Source organism: Salmo salar, chromosome ssa11 (genome assembly GCF_905237065.1).
Source record: "Salmo salar chromosome ssa11, Ssal_v3.1, whole genome shotgun sequence".
Lineage (NCBI taxonomy): Eukaryota > Metazoa > Chordata > Actinopteri > Salmoniformes > Salmonidae > Salmo > Salmo salar.
The window spans coordinates 109,512,899-109,531,897 of NC_059452.1; the positions used below are offsets into that span (position 1 = coordinate 109,512,899).

An 18,999-nucleotide genomic window follows, 5' to 3' on the forward strand; every position below is an offset into this window, starting at 1 on the left:
TAAATTAAAACTAAAACTAACAAAATAGAGCCCTGACCTCAACCCCATCGAACACCTTTGGGATGAATTGGAACGTCGACTGTGAGCCAGGCCTAATCACCCAACATCAGCACCTGACCTCACTAACGCTCTTTTGGCTGAATGGAAGCAAGTCCTCGCAGCAATGTTCCAACATCTAGTGGAAAGCCTTCCCAGAAGAGTGGAGGCTGTTATAGCAGCAATGTTCCAACATCTAGTGGAAAGCCTTCCCAGAAGAGAGGAGGCTGTTATAGCAGCAATGATCCAACATCTAGTGGAAAGCCTTCCCTGAAGAGTGGAGGGCTGTTATAGCAGCAATGTTCCAACATCTAGTGGAAAGCCTTCCCAGAAGAGTGGAGGGCTGTTATAGCAGCAATGTTCCAACATCTAGTGGAAAGCCTTCCCTGAAGAGTGGAGGCTGTTATAGCAGCAATGTTCCAACATCTAGTGGAAAGCCTTCCCTGAAGAGTGGAGGCTGTTATAGCAGCAATGTTCCAACATCTAGTGGAAAGCCTTCCCTGAAGAGTGGAGGCTGTTATAGCAGCAAAGGGGGGGGGGGACCAACTCCATATTAATGCCCATAATTCTGCAATGAGATGTTCGAAGAGCAGATGTCCACATACTTTTGTTCATGTAGTGTACATGCATACCAAAAGAAAAAAATAAACACATAAAACAAACTGTACAAATATATAAGGAAGTTGAATCTACATTCAAAATGCATATTTATTAAATAACATAACCAAGTACACAGGTTTAAGAAAAAATACAAAATGCATGAAAATAAAATAAAATCATGAAACATCTCAGGTCTTATACTGTACATATTACACATATTGTATCAGACATATCCGACATATCATACCAGACATATCATACCAGACATATCATACCAGACATATCATACCAGACATATCATATCAGACATATCATACCAGACATATCATACCAGACATATCATATCAGACATATCCGACATATCATACCAGACATATCATATCAGACATATCATACCAGACATATCATACCAGACATATCATATCAGACATATCATACCAGACATATCATACCAGACATATTGTATCAGACATATCCGACATATCATACCAGACATATCATATCAGACATATCATACCAGACATATCATACCAGACATATCATATCAGACATATCATACCAGACATATCATATCAGACATATCATACCAGACATATCATACCAGACATATCATATCAGACATATCATACCAGACATATCATACCAGACATATCATACCAGACATATCATACCAGACATATCATACCAGACATATCATATCAGACATATCATATCAGACATATCATATCAGACATACCAGACATATCATACGAGACATATCATACCAGACATATCATACCAGACATATCATACCAGACATATCATACCAGACATATCATATCAGACATATCATATCAGACATATCATATCAGACATATCATACCAGACATATCATACCAGACATATCATATCAGACATATCATACCAGACATATCATACCAGACATATCATACCAGACATATCATACCAGACATATCATACCAGACATATCATATCAGACATATCATATCAGACATATCATACCAGACATATCATACCAGACATATCATATCAGACATATCATACCAGACATATCATACCAGACATATCATATCAGACATATCATACCAGACATATCATATCAGACATATCATACCAGACATATCATATCAGACATATCATATTAGACATATCATACCAGCTTGACTGCATCAAAGGCAGCAATGAGTTTCACGGCATGTTTGCATTTAACAAACCTTAATAATTGCACAAAGATATCAAGCTCTCTTTTAAAAATCTATAATAAGGGGATAGTTTTCCAAAAAAATATAGACATTTGTGTATAAAGCATTTGTCTAATACAAGTAAATTATTGAACAGGAAATTGAAATCATAATTTTAAAATAAACCAAATTTGACGACATTGTGTGTGAAATTGGCAATAATAATCTTCGAAAAGAATAAATCATGTAACTCCACCCACATCAAAAGAAAATCTGTTCAGTAGTTTCAATGTCATTCCCACAAAATGTACAGTCATTACAATCTACATTGAATTTCAACCTTAAAAATGTATTTGATGGATAAATATCATTTAGAATGTTAAAATGCTTCTCTTTGGCCTTGAGTTGTGTAGGGAAAGACATTTTCTTATTGTCTTGGTTTACAGATTCATCAACATTTGACAGATAAAAAGTCAAATTTTTTAACTGTTCTGGGAAGAATTCTTTGTAAATAACTTGTCTGAGATGTTTATTGTTAACTCTTCATCCTGCAAACAGCTATCTGTGTATGGCAGGCAAGGAGACGCATCTGAATACAATAACATTCCCTTCACCAGCAGCACAACACTAGAAGGAAAAGCATTTATGACGGTACAATATTGCTTTGGGTCGACAAGGAAAGTCATATTATATATATATTTTTTTTAAATCATTATAGCTGAAGATATTACCACTTTCATCTATTATATCTGTAACAGACCAAATTTATTTTTATTCATAGATTGTTCAAAGTATATGGTTTTGTTACAGTGCTGACAAGATACATGTCTCTCTGGACTGGTGGGCTGTCTAGCTCCCGCCTATCCTCTCTTTGGATTGGTGGATACATCTCATTATTGTAATATTTTTTTGAATATTCGGTGAGGGTCGCTGACATCAACCCGCCTGTTATTCAATGGAGATTCTACAGTACATTGGGAAATTATTCAGACTCCTTGACTTTTTCCACATTTTGTTACGTTACAACTTTATTCTAAAATTGATTAAATAATTCCCCCCCCTCCCCTCAATCTACACACAATACCCCATAATGACATCACAATACCCCATAATGACAAGGCAAAAACAGGCTTAGAAATTGCTCAGTTTGGCTGGGCGGCCAGCTCCAGGAAGAGTCTTGGTGGTTCCAAACTTCTTCCATTTAAGAATGATGGAGGCCACTGTGTTCTTGGGGACCTTCAATGCTGCAGACATTTTTTGGTACCCTTCCCCCAGATCTGTGCCTCGACACAATCCTGTCTCTGAGCTCTACGGACAATTCCTTCGACCTCATGGCTTGGTTTTTTGCTCTGACATGCACTGTCAACTGTGGGACCTTATATAGACAGGTGTGTGTCTTTCCAAATCATGTCCAATCAATTGAATTGACCACAGGTGGACTCCAATCAAGTTGTAGAAACATCTCAAGGATGATCAATGGAAACAGGATTCACCTGAGCTCAATTTAGAGTCTCATAGTAAAGGGTCTGAATACTGTTTTTTATTAAAGTATCATGTTTTTATTTTTAATACAATTGCTCAAATTTCTAAAAACCTGTTTTTGTTTTGTCATTACTGGGTATTGTGTGTAGATTGTGTCTTGGAAAGTATTTTACACAGGGACACTCAAAGTCAATCTTAAATGAATCATTGTTTATTGTCAGCATCCTAGAGAGGTTCCAACCAACTCAATGCACCATAGAACACATGTCAATCAGGAGCTCTGCTGGGTCAGTCCCAGCTCAATGCACCATAGAACACATGTCAATCAGGAGCTCTGCTGGGTCAGTCCCAGCTCAATGCACCATAGAACACATGTCAATCAGGAGCTCTGCTGGGTCAGTCCCAGCTCAATGCACCATAGAACACATGTCAATCAGGAGCTCTGCTGGGTCAGTCCCAGCTCAATGCACCATAGAACACATGTCAATCAGGAGCTCTGCTGGGGCAGTCCCAGCTCAATGCACCATAGAACACATGTCAATCAGGAGCTCTGCTGGGTCAGTCCCAACTCAATGCACCATAGAACACATGTCAATCAGGAGCTCTGCTGGGGCAGTCCCAGCTCAATGCACCATAGAACACATGTCAATCAGGAGCTCTGCTGGGTCAGTCCCAACTCAATGCACCATAGAACACATGTCAATCAGGAGCTCTGCTGGGGCAGTCCCAGCTCAATGCACCATAGAACACATGTCAATCAGGAGCTCTGCTGGGTCAGTCCCAACAGTTGTCTTATATACGGCTATACACAGACAAGTTATATTTGCATGATTTAGCATAATGAATTCATCATTATCCATTTTGTTTCATTTATGTGACCGACCAACACTGGTTCAGAACATGTGACAGACCAATACCTCACGAGGATTCTTCTCTCTAAGCTGAGACCTTGAAACTGAAATATCTTTTGTTCTCAAAACAAGGTTCTGTGCGCACTGCCAAATTGCAGATAGTGACAAGTGAAGATTCCTTCAATCAGTCACTTACATGAACACAGAAATTAGTTATTAGAAAAGCTCAAGTATAACATTTCCATCACAATTGTTTTAAGGGAAAATGTAACCAATTTTAGAATAAGGCTGTAACGTAACAAAATGTGGAAAAAGTCAAGGGGTCTGAATACTTTATGAATGTATGCTACTAGTCCCATGCCATGAATATGCATAGCCATCTGGAGATAACTCTGTGTTATAAAGTGTTTTTTTTTTTCTCAAAAAGTTTATGGGATGTTACATGTCCAACATACAATCAGTACACTCGTAACTTCAGCATTAAAACTTCTATTAGAGCAAATAAACATCAAGTAGCAAATAATCCATTCATTTTTGATGTTGACGAAATTCGACCTCCCAACAAAAACTCCTTGCTTGGTGGGCGGAATGACAACAACAAAACACCACATGACAGTTTTTTCAGCCGAGTTGAGACTCGCTCTTTCTCTTCGATACAATTCTACAAGATTTGATTTTATTGTCCTCATGTGAACAGAGCTTCTCACAGCCATTGGACACTTGAAATGTAGACAAGGACAGCGAACTGTCCTTTGTAGTTAAGGTACAACGCTTTGGAACAATGTAAAAAAAAAAACTAAAAAGGCTTTATACTACACATATGAAATTCATATTACATTTTTCCTCCATTATATTATAGTCACATTGCATATTTCATAAATCAATCCAATGCTTTTACATCCTTGACGAGGAGTGAACCAGGACACGCGTCATGGAGAAGGGGGAGGAATGAGCCCTTAGGAAGAGTCAGTAAACAGGTCTCTGGACCAATCACACGCTTCATTTCCCTCGTGGAGGGAGGGGCTAACAGACCTGCTGTCTTCGAGCTGCTGGTTGGCTAAACCCTCTGTCTGTCCCTCTCTCAGTGTCTGGTGAACATGTGTAGATTTCCTGTTCTCTCGTTCTCCCCCTGTGGTCCTCCCTCTGTTCTCTGCTCCTGTAGTCCTCCCTCTGTTGTCTCCCCCTGTGGTCCTCCCTCTGTTGTCTTGTTCTCCCCCTGTGGTCCTCCCTCTGTTCTCTCCCCCTGTGGTCCTCCCTCTGTTCTCTCCCCCTGTGGTCCTCCCTCTGTTCTCTCCCCCTGTGGTCCTCCCTCTGTTCTCTCGTTCTCCCCCTGTGGTCCTCCCTCTGTTCTCTCCCCCTGTGGTCCTCCCTCTGTTGTCTCCCCCTGTGGTCCTCCCTCTGTTCTCTCCCCCTGTGGTCCTCCCTCTGTTCTCTCGTTCTCCCCCTGTGGTCCTCCCTCTGTTCTCTCGTTCTCCCCCTGTGGTCCTCCCTCTGTTCTCTCCCCCTGTAGTCCTCCCTCTGTTGTCTCCCTCTCCCCCTGTAGTCCTCCCTCTGTTGTCTCCCTCTCCCCCTGTGGTCCTCCCTCTGTTCTCTCGTTCTCCCCCTGTGGTCCTCCCTCTGTTCTCTCGTTCTCCCCCTGTGGTCCTCCCTCTGTTCTCTCCCCCTGTAGTCCTCCCTCTGTTCTCTCCCCCTGTGGTCCTCCCTCTGTTGTCTCCCCCTGTGGTCCTCCCTCTGTTCTCTCCCCCTGTGGTCCTCCCTCTGTTCTCTCGTTCTCCCCCTGTGGTCCTCCCTCTGTTCTCTCGTTCTCCCCCTGTGGTCCTCCCTCTGTTCTCTCCCCCTGTGGTCCTCCCTCTGTTCTCTCCCCCTGTGGTCCTCCCTCTGTTCTCTCCCCCTGTGGTCCTCCCTCTGTTCTCTCGTTCTCCCCCTGTGGTCCTCCCTCTGTTCTCTCCCCTGTGGTCCTCCCTCTGTTCTCTCCCCCTGTAGTCCTCCCTCTGTTCTCTCCCCCTGTGGTCCTCCCTCTGTTGTCTCCCCCTGTGGTCCTCCCTCTGTTCTCTCCCCCTGTGGTCCTCCCTCTGTTCTCTCGTTCTCCCCCTGTGGTCCTCCCTCTGTTCTCTCCCCCTGTAGTCCTCCCTCTGTTGTCTCGTTCTCCCCCTGTAGTCCTCCCTCTGTTGTCTCCCTCTCCCCCTGTAGTCCTCCCTCTGTTGTCTCCCTCTCCCCCTGTGGTCCTCCCTCTGTTCTCTCGTTCTCCCCCTGTGGTCCTCCCTCTGTTCTCTCGTTCTCCCCCTGTGGTCCTCCCTCTGTTCTCTCCCCCTGTGGTCCTCCCTCTGTTCTCTCGTTCTCCCCCAGCCTGCTGTCTGTCTGTCATCCTGGAACACCAGGGTCTTTGAGTGGGAGAGATCACCATCTCACTGTTGTCATCACATACTCTCACACTACCTGTCCTCCTCCCCCCGGGGGTCCTCCTCCCCCCGGGGGTCCTCCTCCCCCACTGCAGAGCTAGTACACGATCTCTGGGCTCTGGCTGCCGGGGTCTGGGCCTCTTGGCGTGTGTGTGTCCTTTAGGTGTGTGTGTGTTTCTGGGTGTGTGTCGCTGGGTTCTGATCTGCAGCGTATGTGGTGGAGAAGTTTTCCTGATGATGGGGGTGGACTGGGACAAAGGGACACAGTCACAACACTCTGAAGGTGTGTCCATGTGTGTGTCCACGCTGGGGGTGTGAGAGTCCGTGCTGGGGGTGTGAGAGTCCGTGCTGGGGGTGTGAGAGTCCGTGCGGGGGGTGTGAGAGTCCGTGCAGGGGGTGTGAGAGTCCGTGCTGGGGGTGTGAGAGTCCGTGCTGGGTGTGTGAGAGTCCGTGCAGGGGGTGTGAGAGTCCGTGCTGGGTGTGTGAGAGTCCGTGCTGGGTGTGTGAGAGTCCGTGCTGGGTGTGTGAGAGTCCGTGCTGGGTGTGTGAGAGTCCGTGCTGGGTGTGTGAGAGTCCGTGCTGGGTGTGTGAGAGTCCGTGCTGGGGGTGTGAGAGTCCGTGCGGGGGTGTGAGAGTCCGTGCGGGGGGTGTGAGAGTCCGTGCGGGGGGTGTGAGAGTCCGTGCTGGGTGTGTGAGAGTCCGTGCTGGGTGTGTGTGTGTTGATGCTGGTCTGAGAACAATGGAAGAGGTCTGCTGAACAGTTATACTCCTCCTCCAGGCCAGCTGTGTGTCCGGGTGACCGATGGCTGAGCTGTCCAACATTACTAATGTCCAGTAGAGTCGTGTGTGACGTGGGCTTTGACTCTGTGTCCGCAGGATCACAGACACTCTCCCCAAGACACTCAGAGAAGAGCAGGTCTTCCCAGGTCACAAAGTCAGAACGACAGGTTTGTTCACACACTGACCTGTACTCCTCCGTGTCTGAAACACCCCTCTTCCCGAGGCTGGATGGCGCAGTCCGTATATGGCCAGGCTGTGTTGGAGCGGTCCACGTGAGAGAGGCATGGGGGTGAACAAGGGAGTCAGAGCCTTCACAGAAAGAGGACAGAAAATCCCGGTAGCTGTTCTCACTGTGTCCTCCCTCCCCCTGGCTGCTGTTCCCACTGTGTCCTCCCTCCCCCTGGCTGCTGTTCCTACTGTGTCCTTTATACTCTCTCCCCCCCTCCTCTTCCTCCTGTTCTGCAGACGATGTGATCACCCCCGGAGACCGTTGCCAGGGTGCCGTGTGTATGTTGGTCGGGGTTGGGGTGAAGGCTATGGTGCAACGTGGTGACATGGATCGGCCGCAAGAGGGCAGCGTAGAGTCGAAGCTGCGGAGAGGAGAGGGGTGGAGCAAGAGAGGAGCTGTACTGGGGTCAGAGTTGGGCTGGGGAGCTGGTCTAGGATCAGTTCTACAGACAGAGGCCTGTTGTAGGAGGCTCTTGGAGGCTGGTCTAGGATCAGTTGCCCAGTCGACGCAGAGAGCAGCTTGTTGTAGGAGGCTTCTGTAATAACTGACCACAGAGCAGCCTGGAGCAGAGGCCAGGGGCAGAGAGATCTGACTGGCGATGAACTGGCCTGCTTCTCTCCTGTAAGGGTGGAGGCCAGATATCTGCACCAGAGACATGACAACATAGCTTGGATGGAAAAACACAACTTCCAAATCCATACCACTTGGGGGCGACACTGACATCATTCTGTAATAGTTTATATAATGTAGTAACAGGCCAAGTGGTTTCCTTTCTCATGAAGCGGTTGAGAGATTATAAACCAGAACGATTCATTAGTGTTGTACCTTGATCCCAAAAACAAAATGTCTTCCAATGAAGCAGTCCTCTACAGCCTTAACCAGCAGCCTGCTGTGACATCCTGACCTATGACCTTCACCTCCCATTGGACCCGAAGACTCCTCCACCAGCCTGGAAACACAAAACCACTTTGTTTATCCATGTTGCCATTCTCATACAAACACAATCTTTTCATTTAACACACCGGAACCCCGTGGACTACGCAGGAACTAGGGTTCCCCGTAACCCCGTGGACTACGCAGGAACTAAGTTCCCCGTAACCCCGTAGACTACGCAGGAACTAAGTTCCCCGTAACCCCGTGGACTACGCAGGAACTAAGTTCCCCGTAACCCCGTGGACTACGCAGGAACTAAGTTCCCCGTAACCCCGTGGACTACGCAGGAACTAAGTTCCCCGTAACCCCGTGGACTACGCAGGAACTAAGTTCCCCGTAACCCCGTGGACTACGCAGGAACTAAGTTCCCCGTAACCCCGTGGACTACGCAGGAACTAAGTTCCCCGTAACCCCGTGGACTACACAGGAACTAAGTTCCGCAAACTCATGTCTTTAAAATATTCCAGACTTCCTGAAAGAAGTATTGTGGTGCTCCTCCAGTGCATTTGGGAAGTTTTCAGACCCCTTCCCCTTTTCAACATTTTTTTCTATTTCTCCCCTTATTAATCTTCCCACAATACCCCATAATGACAACGCGAAAACAGGTTTTTAGAAATGTTTAGAAATGTATTAAAAAATAAAGCAGAAATACCTTATTTACATAAGTATTCAGACCCTTTGCTATGAGACTCTAAATGGAGCTCAGGTGCATCCTGTTTCTATTGATCATCCTTGAGATGTTTCTACAACTTGATTGGAGTCCAACTGTTGTAAATTCAATTGATTGGACATGATTTGGAAAGGCACACACCTGTCTATATAAGGTCCCACAGTTGACAGTGCATGTCAGAGCAAAAACCAAGCCATGAGGTCGAACGAATTGTCTGTAGCGTTCTGAGACAGGATTGTGTCGAGGCACAGATCTGGGGGAAGGGTACCAAAAAATGGCTGCAGCATTGAAGGTCCCCAAGAACACAGTGGCCTCCATCATTCTTAAATGGAAGAAGTTTGGAACCACCAAGACTCTTCCTAGAGCTGGCTGCCCGGCAAAACTGAGCAATCAGGGGGAGAAGGGCCTTGGTCAGGGAGGTGACCAAGAACCTGATGGTCACTGACAGAGCTCCAGTTCCTCTGTGGAGATGGGAGAACCTTCCAGAAGGACAACCATCTCTGCAGCACTCCACCAATCCGGCCTTTATGGTAGAGTGGCCAGATGGAAGCCACTCCTCAGTTAAAAGCACATGACAGCCCGCTTGGAGTTTGCCAAAAGGCACCTAAAGGACTCAGACCATAAGAAATAAGATTCTCTGGTCTGATGAAACCAAGTTTGAACTCTTTGGTCTGAATGCCAAGCATCACGTCTGGAGGAAACCTGGCACCATCCCTATGGTGAAGCATGGTGGTGGCATCATCATGCTGTGTGGATGTTTTCAGGAGGTGGGGACTGGGAGCCTAGTCAAGATCGAGGCAAGATGAACGGAGCAAAGTACAGAGAACCTTGATGAAAACCTACTCCAGAGCGCTCCGGACCTCAGACTGGGGCGAAGGTTCACCTTCCAACAGGACAACGACCCTAAGCACACAGCCAAGACAACACAGGAGTGGCTTCGGGACAAGTCTCTGAATGTCCTTGAGTGTCTATGCCAGAGCCCGGACTTGAACCCGATCGAACATCTCTTGAGAGACCTGAAAATAGCTGTGCAGCGACACTCCCCATCCAACCTGACAGAGGTTGAGAGGATCTACAGAGAAAAATGGGAGAAACTCCCCAAATACGGGTGTGCCAAGCTTGTAGCGTCACACCCAAGAAGACTCGATGCTGTAATCACTGCCAAAGGTGCTTCAACAAAGTACTGAGTAAAGGGTCTGAATACTTATGTAAATGACTTGACGCTGTCATCACTACTTATGTAAATGTGATATTTCCATTTTCTTTATATATACACACATTTGCAAAGATTTCTAAAAACCTGTTTTTGCTTTGTCATTATGGGGTATTGTGATGTCATTATGGGGTATTGTGATGTCATTATGGGGTATTGTGATGTCATTATGGGGTATTGTGATGTCATTATGGGGTATTGTGATGTCATTATGGGGTATTGTGATGTCATTATGGGGTATTGCTTTGTCATTATGGGGTATTGTGATGTCATTATGGGGTATTGTGTGTAGATTGATGAGGGGGAAAAAAAACTATTTAATCAATTTTAGAATAAAGTTGTAACGTAACAAAATGTGGAAAAAGTCAAGGAGTCTGAATACTTTATGAATGTACTGTAGAATCTCCATTGAATAACAGGCGGGTTGATGTCAGCGACCCTCATCGAATATTCAAAAAAATATTACAATAATGAGATGTATCCACCAATCCAAAGAAAGGATAGGCGGGAGCTAGACAGCCCACCAATAAGGCTGTACCTGTGAAGGTCGGCGGCAGGGGCTCCGAAGAGGGGGTTGAGACAGCTCCCGAACACAGTCACCCCAAATATGGTGTTGTCTCTGGTTACCCTGAGAGACAGGCGGTACCTGTAGTCCAGGTGTGGTTCCAGACAGCTGGAGCAGGACCTGGAGCAGTGCCATCTACAGGACAACAACAACACTACAGTCTGACAGACAGCACCAACCTGAGGTTAAACAAACCTCTCCCGGCCCCTGTGTGTCCGGGAGGCTCCCGGCCCCTGTGTAATGGGAGGCTCCCGGCCCCTGTGTAATGGGAGGCTCCCGGCCCCTGTGTAATGGGAGGCTCCCGGCCCCTGTGTAATGGGAGGCTCCCGGCCCCTGTGTAATGGGAGGCTCCCGGCCCCTGTGTAATGGGAGGCTCCCAGCCCCTGTGTAATGGGAGGCTCCCGGCCCCTGTGTGTCCGGGAGGCTCCCGGCCCCTGTGTAATGGGAGGCTCCCGGCCCCTGTGTGTCTGGGAGGCTCCCGGCCCCTGTGTGTCTGGGAGGCTCCCGGCCCCTGTGTGTCTGGGAGGCTCCCGGCCCCTGTCCCGGCCCCTGTGTAATGGGAGGCTCCCGGCCCCTGTGTGTCGGGGAGGCTCCCGGCCCCTGTGTAATGGGAGGCTCCCGGCCCCTGTGTGTAAACAGAAGAAAGCCACCAGAAACATGTTACTGAAAAAAATACTGTTGGCTGCAACTGTGATGAAGCCAGTTATTATTTTGATATGAAAGCAGAGGGGTTTATGTTTATAGAACTGAGAATCGATTCACGTTTTGTCTGTTTTGGCTGCCACAGTATAAGTCAACCTCTGTAAATAACATACAAGGTCCTTGGACCTTAAAGAGTAACAGTAGACTCCTAAAGAATACAGCTGGTGCTAGGGCGAAGCAGTAGCCATGTGATTGTCCCTGGTTCGATTCCAGGCTGTATCACATCCGGCCGTGATCGGGAGTCCCAAAGGGCGGCGCACAATTGGCCCAGCGTCGTCCGTGTTTGGGGAGGGTTTGGCCGGGGTAGGCCGTCATTGTAAATAAGAATTTGTTCTGAACTGACTTGCCTAGTTAAATAAAAAGGTTCAACTCAAAATAAATGTATATTTTTAAAAATTGTGACAAACTTAAAAATATTCTAAGAATATCTTAATTGACAAAACTTGCTGTGCATAGATCTCTCCTGAAACAGCCATATATATATATATATATATATATAATGTTGAAATATTTTATATCAAAGGTGGCAGCCATCCTCCAGGATAGTTACTGGGTGGCAGCCATCCTCCAGGATAGTTACTGGGTGGCAGCCATCCTCCAGGATAGCTACCCGGGTGGCAGCCATCCTCCAGGATAGCTACTGGGTGGCAGCCATCCTCCAGGATAGCTACTGGGTGGCAGCCATCCTCCAGGATAGTTACTGGGTGGCAGCCATCCTCCAGGATAGTTACTGGGTGGCAGCCATCCTCCAGGATAGTTACTGGGTGGCAGCCATCCTCCAGGATAGTTACTGGGTGGCAGCCATCCTCCAGGATAGTTACTGGGTGGCAGCCATCCTCCAGGATAGTTACTGGGTGGCAGCCATCCTCCAGGATAGTTACTGGGTGGCAGCCATCCTCCAGGATAGTTACTGGGTGGCAGCCATCCTCCAGGATAGTTACTGGGTGGCAGCCATCCTCCAGGATAGCTACTGGGTGGCAGCCATCCTCCAGGATAGTTACTGGGTGGCAGCCATCCTCCAGGATAGCTACCCGGGTGGCAGCCATCCTCCAGGATAGTTACTGGGTGGCAGCCATCCTCCAGGATAGCTACCCGGGTGGCAGCCATCCTCCAGGATAGTTACTGGGTGGCAGCCATCCTCCAGGATAGTTACTGGGTGGCAGCCATCCTCCAGGATAGTTACTGGGTGGCAGCCATCCTCCAGGATAGCTACCCGGGTGGCAGCCATCCTCCAGGATAGCTACTGGGTGGCAGCCATCCTCCAGGATAGCTACTGGGTGGCAGCCATCCTCCAGGATAGTTACCCGGGTGGCAGCCATCCTCCAGGATAGTTACCCGGGTGGCAGCCATCCTCCAGGATAGCTACCCGGGTGGCAGCCATCCTCCAGGATAGTTACTGGGTGGCAGCCATCCTCCAGGATAGTTACTGGGTGGCAGCCATCCTCCAGGATAGTTACTGGGTGGCAGCCATCCTCCAGGATAGCTACTGGGTGGCAGCCATCCTCCAGGATAGTTACTGGGTGGCAGCCATCCTCCAGGATAGTTACTGGGTGGCAGCCATCCTCCAGGATAGCTACCCGGGTGGCAGCCATCCTCCAGGATAGCTACCCGGGTGGCAGCCATCCTCCAGGATAGTTACTGGGTGGCAGCCATCCTCCAGGATAGTTACTGGGTGGCAGCCATCCTCCAGGATAGTTACTGGGTGGCAGCCATCCTCCAGGATAGCTACCCGGGTGGCAGCCATCCTCCAGGATAGCTACTGGGTGGCAGCCATCCTCCAGGATAGTTACTGGGTGGCAGCCATCCTCCAGGATAGTTACTGGGTGGCAGCCATCCTCCAGGATAGTTACTGGGTGGCAGCCATCCTCCAGGATAGTTACTGGGTGGCAGCCATCCTCCAGGATAGTTACTGGGTGGCAGCCATCCTCCAGGATAGTTACTGGGTGGCAGCCATCCTCCAGGATAGCTACCCGGGTGGCAGCCATCCTCCAGGATAGGTACCCGGGTGGCAGCCATCCTCCAGGATAGCTACCCGGGTGGCAGCCATCCTCCAGGATAGCTACCCGGGTGGCAGCCATCCTCCAGGATAGCTACCCGGGTGGCAGCCATCCACCAGGATAGCTACCCGGGTGGCAGCCATCCTCCAGGATAGTTACTGGGTGGCAGCCATCCTCCAGGATAGTTACTGGGTGGCAGCCATCCTCCAGGATAGTTACTGGGTGGCAGCCATCCTCCAGGATAGTTACTGGGTGGCAGCCATCCTCCAGGATAGTTACTGGGTGGCAGCCATCCTCCAGGATAGGTACTGGGTGGCAGCCATCCTCCAGGATAGCTACCTGGGTGGCAGCCATCCTCCAGGATAGTTACTGGGTGGCAGCCATCCTCCAGGATAGTTACTGGGTGGCAGCCATCCTCCAGGATAGTTACTGGGTGGCAGCCATCCTCCAGGATAGTTACTGGGTGGCAGCCATCCTCCAGGATAGTTACTGGGTGGCAGCCATCCTCCAGGATAGCTACCCGGGTGGCAGCCATCCTCCAGGATAGCTACCCGGGTGGCAGCCATCCTCCAGGATAGTTACTGGGTGGCAGCCATCCTCCAGGATAGTTACTGGGTGGCAGCCATCCTCCAGGATAGTTACTGGGTGGCAGCCATCCTCCAGGATAGTTACTGGGTGGCAGCCATCCTCCAGGATAGTTACTGGGTGGCAGCCATCCTCCAGGATAGCTACCCGGGTGGCAGCCATCCTCCAGGATAGTTACTGGGTGGCAGCCATCCTCCAGGATAGTTACTGGGTGGCAGCCATCCTCCAGGATAGTTACTGGGTGGCAGCCATCCTCCAGGATAGTTACTGGGTGGCAGCCATCCTCCAGGATAGTTACTGGGTGGCAGCCATCCTCCAGGATAGTTACTGGGTGGCAGCCATCCTCCAGGATAGTTACTGGGTGGCAGCCATCCTCCAGGATAGCTACTGGGTGGCAGCCATCCTCCAGGATAGTTACTGGGTGGCAGCCATCCTCCAGGATAGTTACTGGGTGGCAGCCATCCTCCAGGATAGCTACCCGGGTGGCAGCCATCCTCCAGGATAGCTACTGGGTGGCAGCCATCCTCCAGGATAGCTACCTGGGTGGCAGCCATCCTCCAGGATAGTTACTGGGTGGCAGCCATCCTCCAGGATAGCTACTGGGTGGCAGCCATCCTCCAGGATAGTTACTGGGTGGCAGCCATCCTCCAGGATAGTTACTGGGTGGCAGCCATCCTCCAGGATAGTTACTGGGTGGCAGCCATCCTCCAGGATAGGTACCGGGTGGCAGCCATCCTCCAGGATAGTTACTGGGTGGCAGCCATCCTCCAGGATAGCTACCCGGGTGGCAGCCATCCTCCAGGATAGCTACCCGGGTGGCAGCCATCCTCCAGGATAGCTACTGGGTGGCAGCCATCCTCCAGGATAGTTACTGGGTGGCAGCCATCCTCCAGGATAGTTACTGGGTGGCAGCCATCCTCCAGGATAGTTACTGGGTGGCAGCCATCCTCCAGGATAGTTACTGGGTGGCAGCCATCCTCCAGGATAGCTACCGGGTGGCAGCCATCCTCCAGGATAGCTACCCGGGTGGCAGCCATCCTCCAGGATAGCTACCGGGTGGCAGCCATCCTCCAGGATAGCTACCCGGGTGGCAGCCATCCTCCAGGATAGTTACTGGGTGGCAGCCATCCTCCAGGATAGTTACCCGGGTGGCAGCCATCCTCCAGGATAGTTACTGGGTGGCAGCCATCCTCCAGGATAGTTACTGGGTGGCAGCCATCCTCCAGGATAGTTACTGGGTGGCAGCCATCCTCCAGGATAGTTACTGGGTGGCAGCCATCCTCCAGGATAGCTACTGGGTGGCAGCCATCCTCCAGGATAGTTACTGGGTGGCAGCCATCCTCCAGGATAGTTACTGGGTGGCAGCCATCCTCCAGGATAGTTACTGGGTGGCAGCCATCCTCCAGGATAGTTACTGGGTGGCAGCCATCCTCCAGGATAGGTACCCGGGTGGCAGCCATCCTCCAGGATAGTTACTGGGTGGCAGCCATCCTCCAGGATAGCTACTGGGTGGCAGCCATCCTCCAGGATAGCTACCCGGGTGGCAGCCATCCTCCAGGATAGCTACCCGGGTGGCAGCCATCCTCCAGGATAGTTACTGGGTGGCAGCCATCCTCCAGGATAGTTACTGGGTGGCAGCCATCCTCCAGGATAGTTACTGGGTGGCAGCCATCCTCCAGGATAGTTACTGGGTGGCAGCCATCCTCCAGGATAGCTACCCGGGTGGCAGCCATCCTCCAGGATAGTTACTGGGTGGCAGCCATCCTCCAGGATAGTTACTGGGTGGCAGCCATCCTCCAGGATAGTTACTGGGTGGCAGCCATCCTCCAGGATAGTTACTGGGTGGCAGCCATCCTCCAGGATAGGTACCCGGGTGGCAGCCATCCTCCAGGATAGTTACTGGGTGGCAGCCATCCTCCAGGATAGTTACTGGGTGGCAGCCATCCTCCAGGATAGCTACTGGGTGGCAGCCATCCTCCAGGATAGCTACCCGGGTGGCAGCCATCCTCCAGGATAGCTACTGGGTGGCAGCCATCCTCCAGGATAGCTACTGGGTGGCAGCCATCCTCCAGGATAGCTACCCGGGTGGCAGCCATCCTCCAGGATAGTTACTGGGTGGCAGCCATCCTCCAGGATAGCTACCCGGGTGGCAGCCATCCTCCAGGATAGTTACTGGGTGGCAGCCATCCTCCAGGATAGTTACTGGGTGGCAGCCATCCTCCAGGATAGTTACTGGGTGGCAGCCATCCTCCAGGATAGTTACCCGGGTGGCAGCCATCCTCCAGGATAGTTACTGGGTGGCAGCCATCCTCCAGGATAGCTACTGGGTGGCAGCCATCCTCCAGGATAGCTACTGGGTGGCAGCCATCCTCCAGGATAGCTACCTGGGTGGCAGCCATCCTCCAGGATAGTTACTGGGTGGCAGCCATCCTCCAGGATAGCTACCCGGGTGGCAGCCATCCTCCAGGATAGTTACTGGGTGGCAGCCATCCTCCAGGATAGCTACTGGGTGGCAGCCATCCTCCAGGATAGTTACTGGGTGGCAGCCATCCTCCAGGATAGTTACTGGGTGGCAGCCATCCTCCAGGATAGCTACCCGGGTGGCAGCCATCCTCCAGGATAGTTACTGGGTGGCAGCCATCCTCCAGGATAGTTACTGGGTGGCAGCCATCCTCCAGGATAGTTACTGGGTGGCAGCCATCCTCCAGGATAGCTACTGGGTGGCAGCCATCCTCCAGGATAGTTACTGGGTGGCAGCCATCCTCCAGGATAGTTACTGGGTGGCAGCCATCCTCCAGGATAGCTACCCGGGTGGCAGCCATCCTCCAGGATAGTTACCCGGGTGGCAGCCATCCTCCAGGATAGTTACTGGGTGGCAGCCATCCTCCAGGATAGCTACCCGGGTGGCAGCCATCCTCCAGGATAGTTACTGGGTGGCAGCCATCCTCCAGGATAGTTACCCGGGTGGCAGCCATCCTCCAGGATAGTTACTGGGTGGCAGCCATCCTCCAGGATAGTTACTGGGTGGCAGCCATCCTCCAGGATAGTTACTGGGTGGCAGCCATCCTCCAGGATAGTTACTGGGTGGCAGCCATCCTCCAGGATAGCTACTGGGTGGCAGCCATCCTCCAGGATAGCTACTGGGTGGCAGCCATCCTCCAGGATAGCTACTGGGTGGCAGCCATCCTCCAGGATAGTTACTGGGTGGCAGCCATCCTCCAGGATAGTTACTGGGTGGCAGCCATCCTCCAGGATAGTTACTGGGTGGCAGCCATCCTCCAGGATAGTTACTGGGTGGCAGCCATCCTCCAGGATAGCTACCCGGGTGGCAGCCATCCTCCAGGATAGTTACCCGGGTGGCAGCCATCCTCCAGGATAGTTACTGGGTGGCAGCCATCCTCCAGGATAGCTACCCGGGTGGCAGCCATCCTCCAGGATAGTTACTGGGTGGCAGCCATCCTCCAGGATAGTTACTGGGTGGCAGCCATCCTCCAGGATAGTTACTGGGTGGCAGCCATCCTCCAGGATAGTTACTGGGTGGCAGCCATCCTCCAGGATAGTTACTGGGTGGCAGCCATCCTCCAGGATAGCTACCCGGGTGGCAGCCATCCTCCAGGATAGTTACTGGGTGGCAGCCATCCTCCAGGATAGCTACCCGGGTGGCAGCCATCCTCCAGGATAGTTACTGGGTGGCAGCCATCCTCCAGGATAGTTACCCGGGTGGCAGCCATCCTCCAGGATAGCTACCCGGGTGGCAGCCATCCTCCAGGATAGTTACTGGGTGGCAGCCATTCCGCCTCATAAACATCCCCTGCACCGTTTCGCAAGTGATCATAGCGATGGGCTTTTCGATAACTAGTGTGTCTTACCTTGTGTGTGTGTGTGTGTGTGTCTCTTACTTGGTCGTGTCCGTCTGTTGCATCCTGGAGAAGCATCCTGTACAACATGGGTATAACACACACGAGTCCTGAAGAGACAGGACGACACAGTCCACCAGAGCCCTTCTCCCTGACATTAGCCGGCTGCTTCTCCAGAAATAAGTAACTTAGCTAAATGTGTATGACTAAATGTGTATGACTCGAAGCTAACTAGCTAGCTACCGGTAGCTAAATGTGTATGACTCGAAGCTAACTAGCTAGCTACCGGTAGCTAAATGTGTATGACTAGAAGCTAACTAGCTACCGGTAGCTAAATGTGTTTGACTAGAAGCTAACTAGCTAGCTACCGGTAGCTAAATGTGTATGACTAGAAGCTAACTAGCTAGCTACCGGTAGCTAAATGTGTATGACTAGAAGCTAACTAGCTACCGGTAGCTAAATGTGTATGACTAGAAGCTAACTAGCTAGCTACCGGTAGCTAAATGTGTATGACTAGAAGCTAACGAGCTAGCTACCGGTAGCTAAATGTGTATGACTAGAAGCTAACTAGCTAGCTACCGGTAGCTAACAAGCCTACGATTACGTGTGTTTGGTTGATCTGCTTTGTTGCCTCTCTTGACAGCTATACCCTTCCGCATATAAAACATGTACAATATCTACTAGATTTGTGTTAATTAACTCAAATTCACAGCAGACATTTGTGTGCACCGTGTACGCGACCGCCAACTTTCAAATAGTGACGAATGAGAGCGTAGCTCCAGCGCATGCGTCGACCGCTCAGCGGGTTATATTCTTCTTCTATGGTATAATGGCGTTGGCAACAACTACATGTGCATTCCGCCACCTACTGTGCGGGCGGGTAAAAAAGATCACAATAAACATTTGGGTAAAAATATAT

At 50.4% G+C, this 18,999-nt stretch overlaps 1 protein-coding gene across 1 annotated transcript; it reads right to left on the reverse strand.

Annotated features, from left to right (window-relative positions):
• Positions 1-6,393: 6,393 nt before the first annotated feature.
• On the reverse strand, positions 6,394-18,999 carry ddias (DNA damage-induced apoptosis suppressor). The gene is made up of 4 exons (XM_045690283.1): positions 18,123-18,999; positions 10,913-11,074; positions 8,384-8,507; positions 6,394-8,200 (listed from the first exon to the last, which is right to left on the reverse strand). Exons 1-4 carry the CDS (start codon positions 18,236-18,238, stop codon positions 6,647-6,649), a joined length of 1,956 nt encoding a protein of 651 aa, XP_045546239.1. The 5' UTR covers positions 18,239-18,999; the 3' UTR covers positions 6,394-6,646.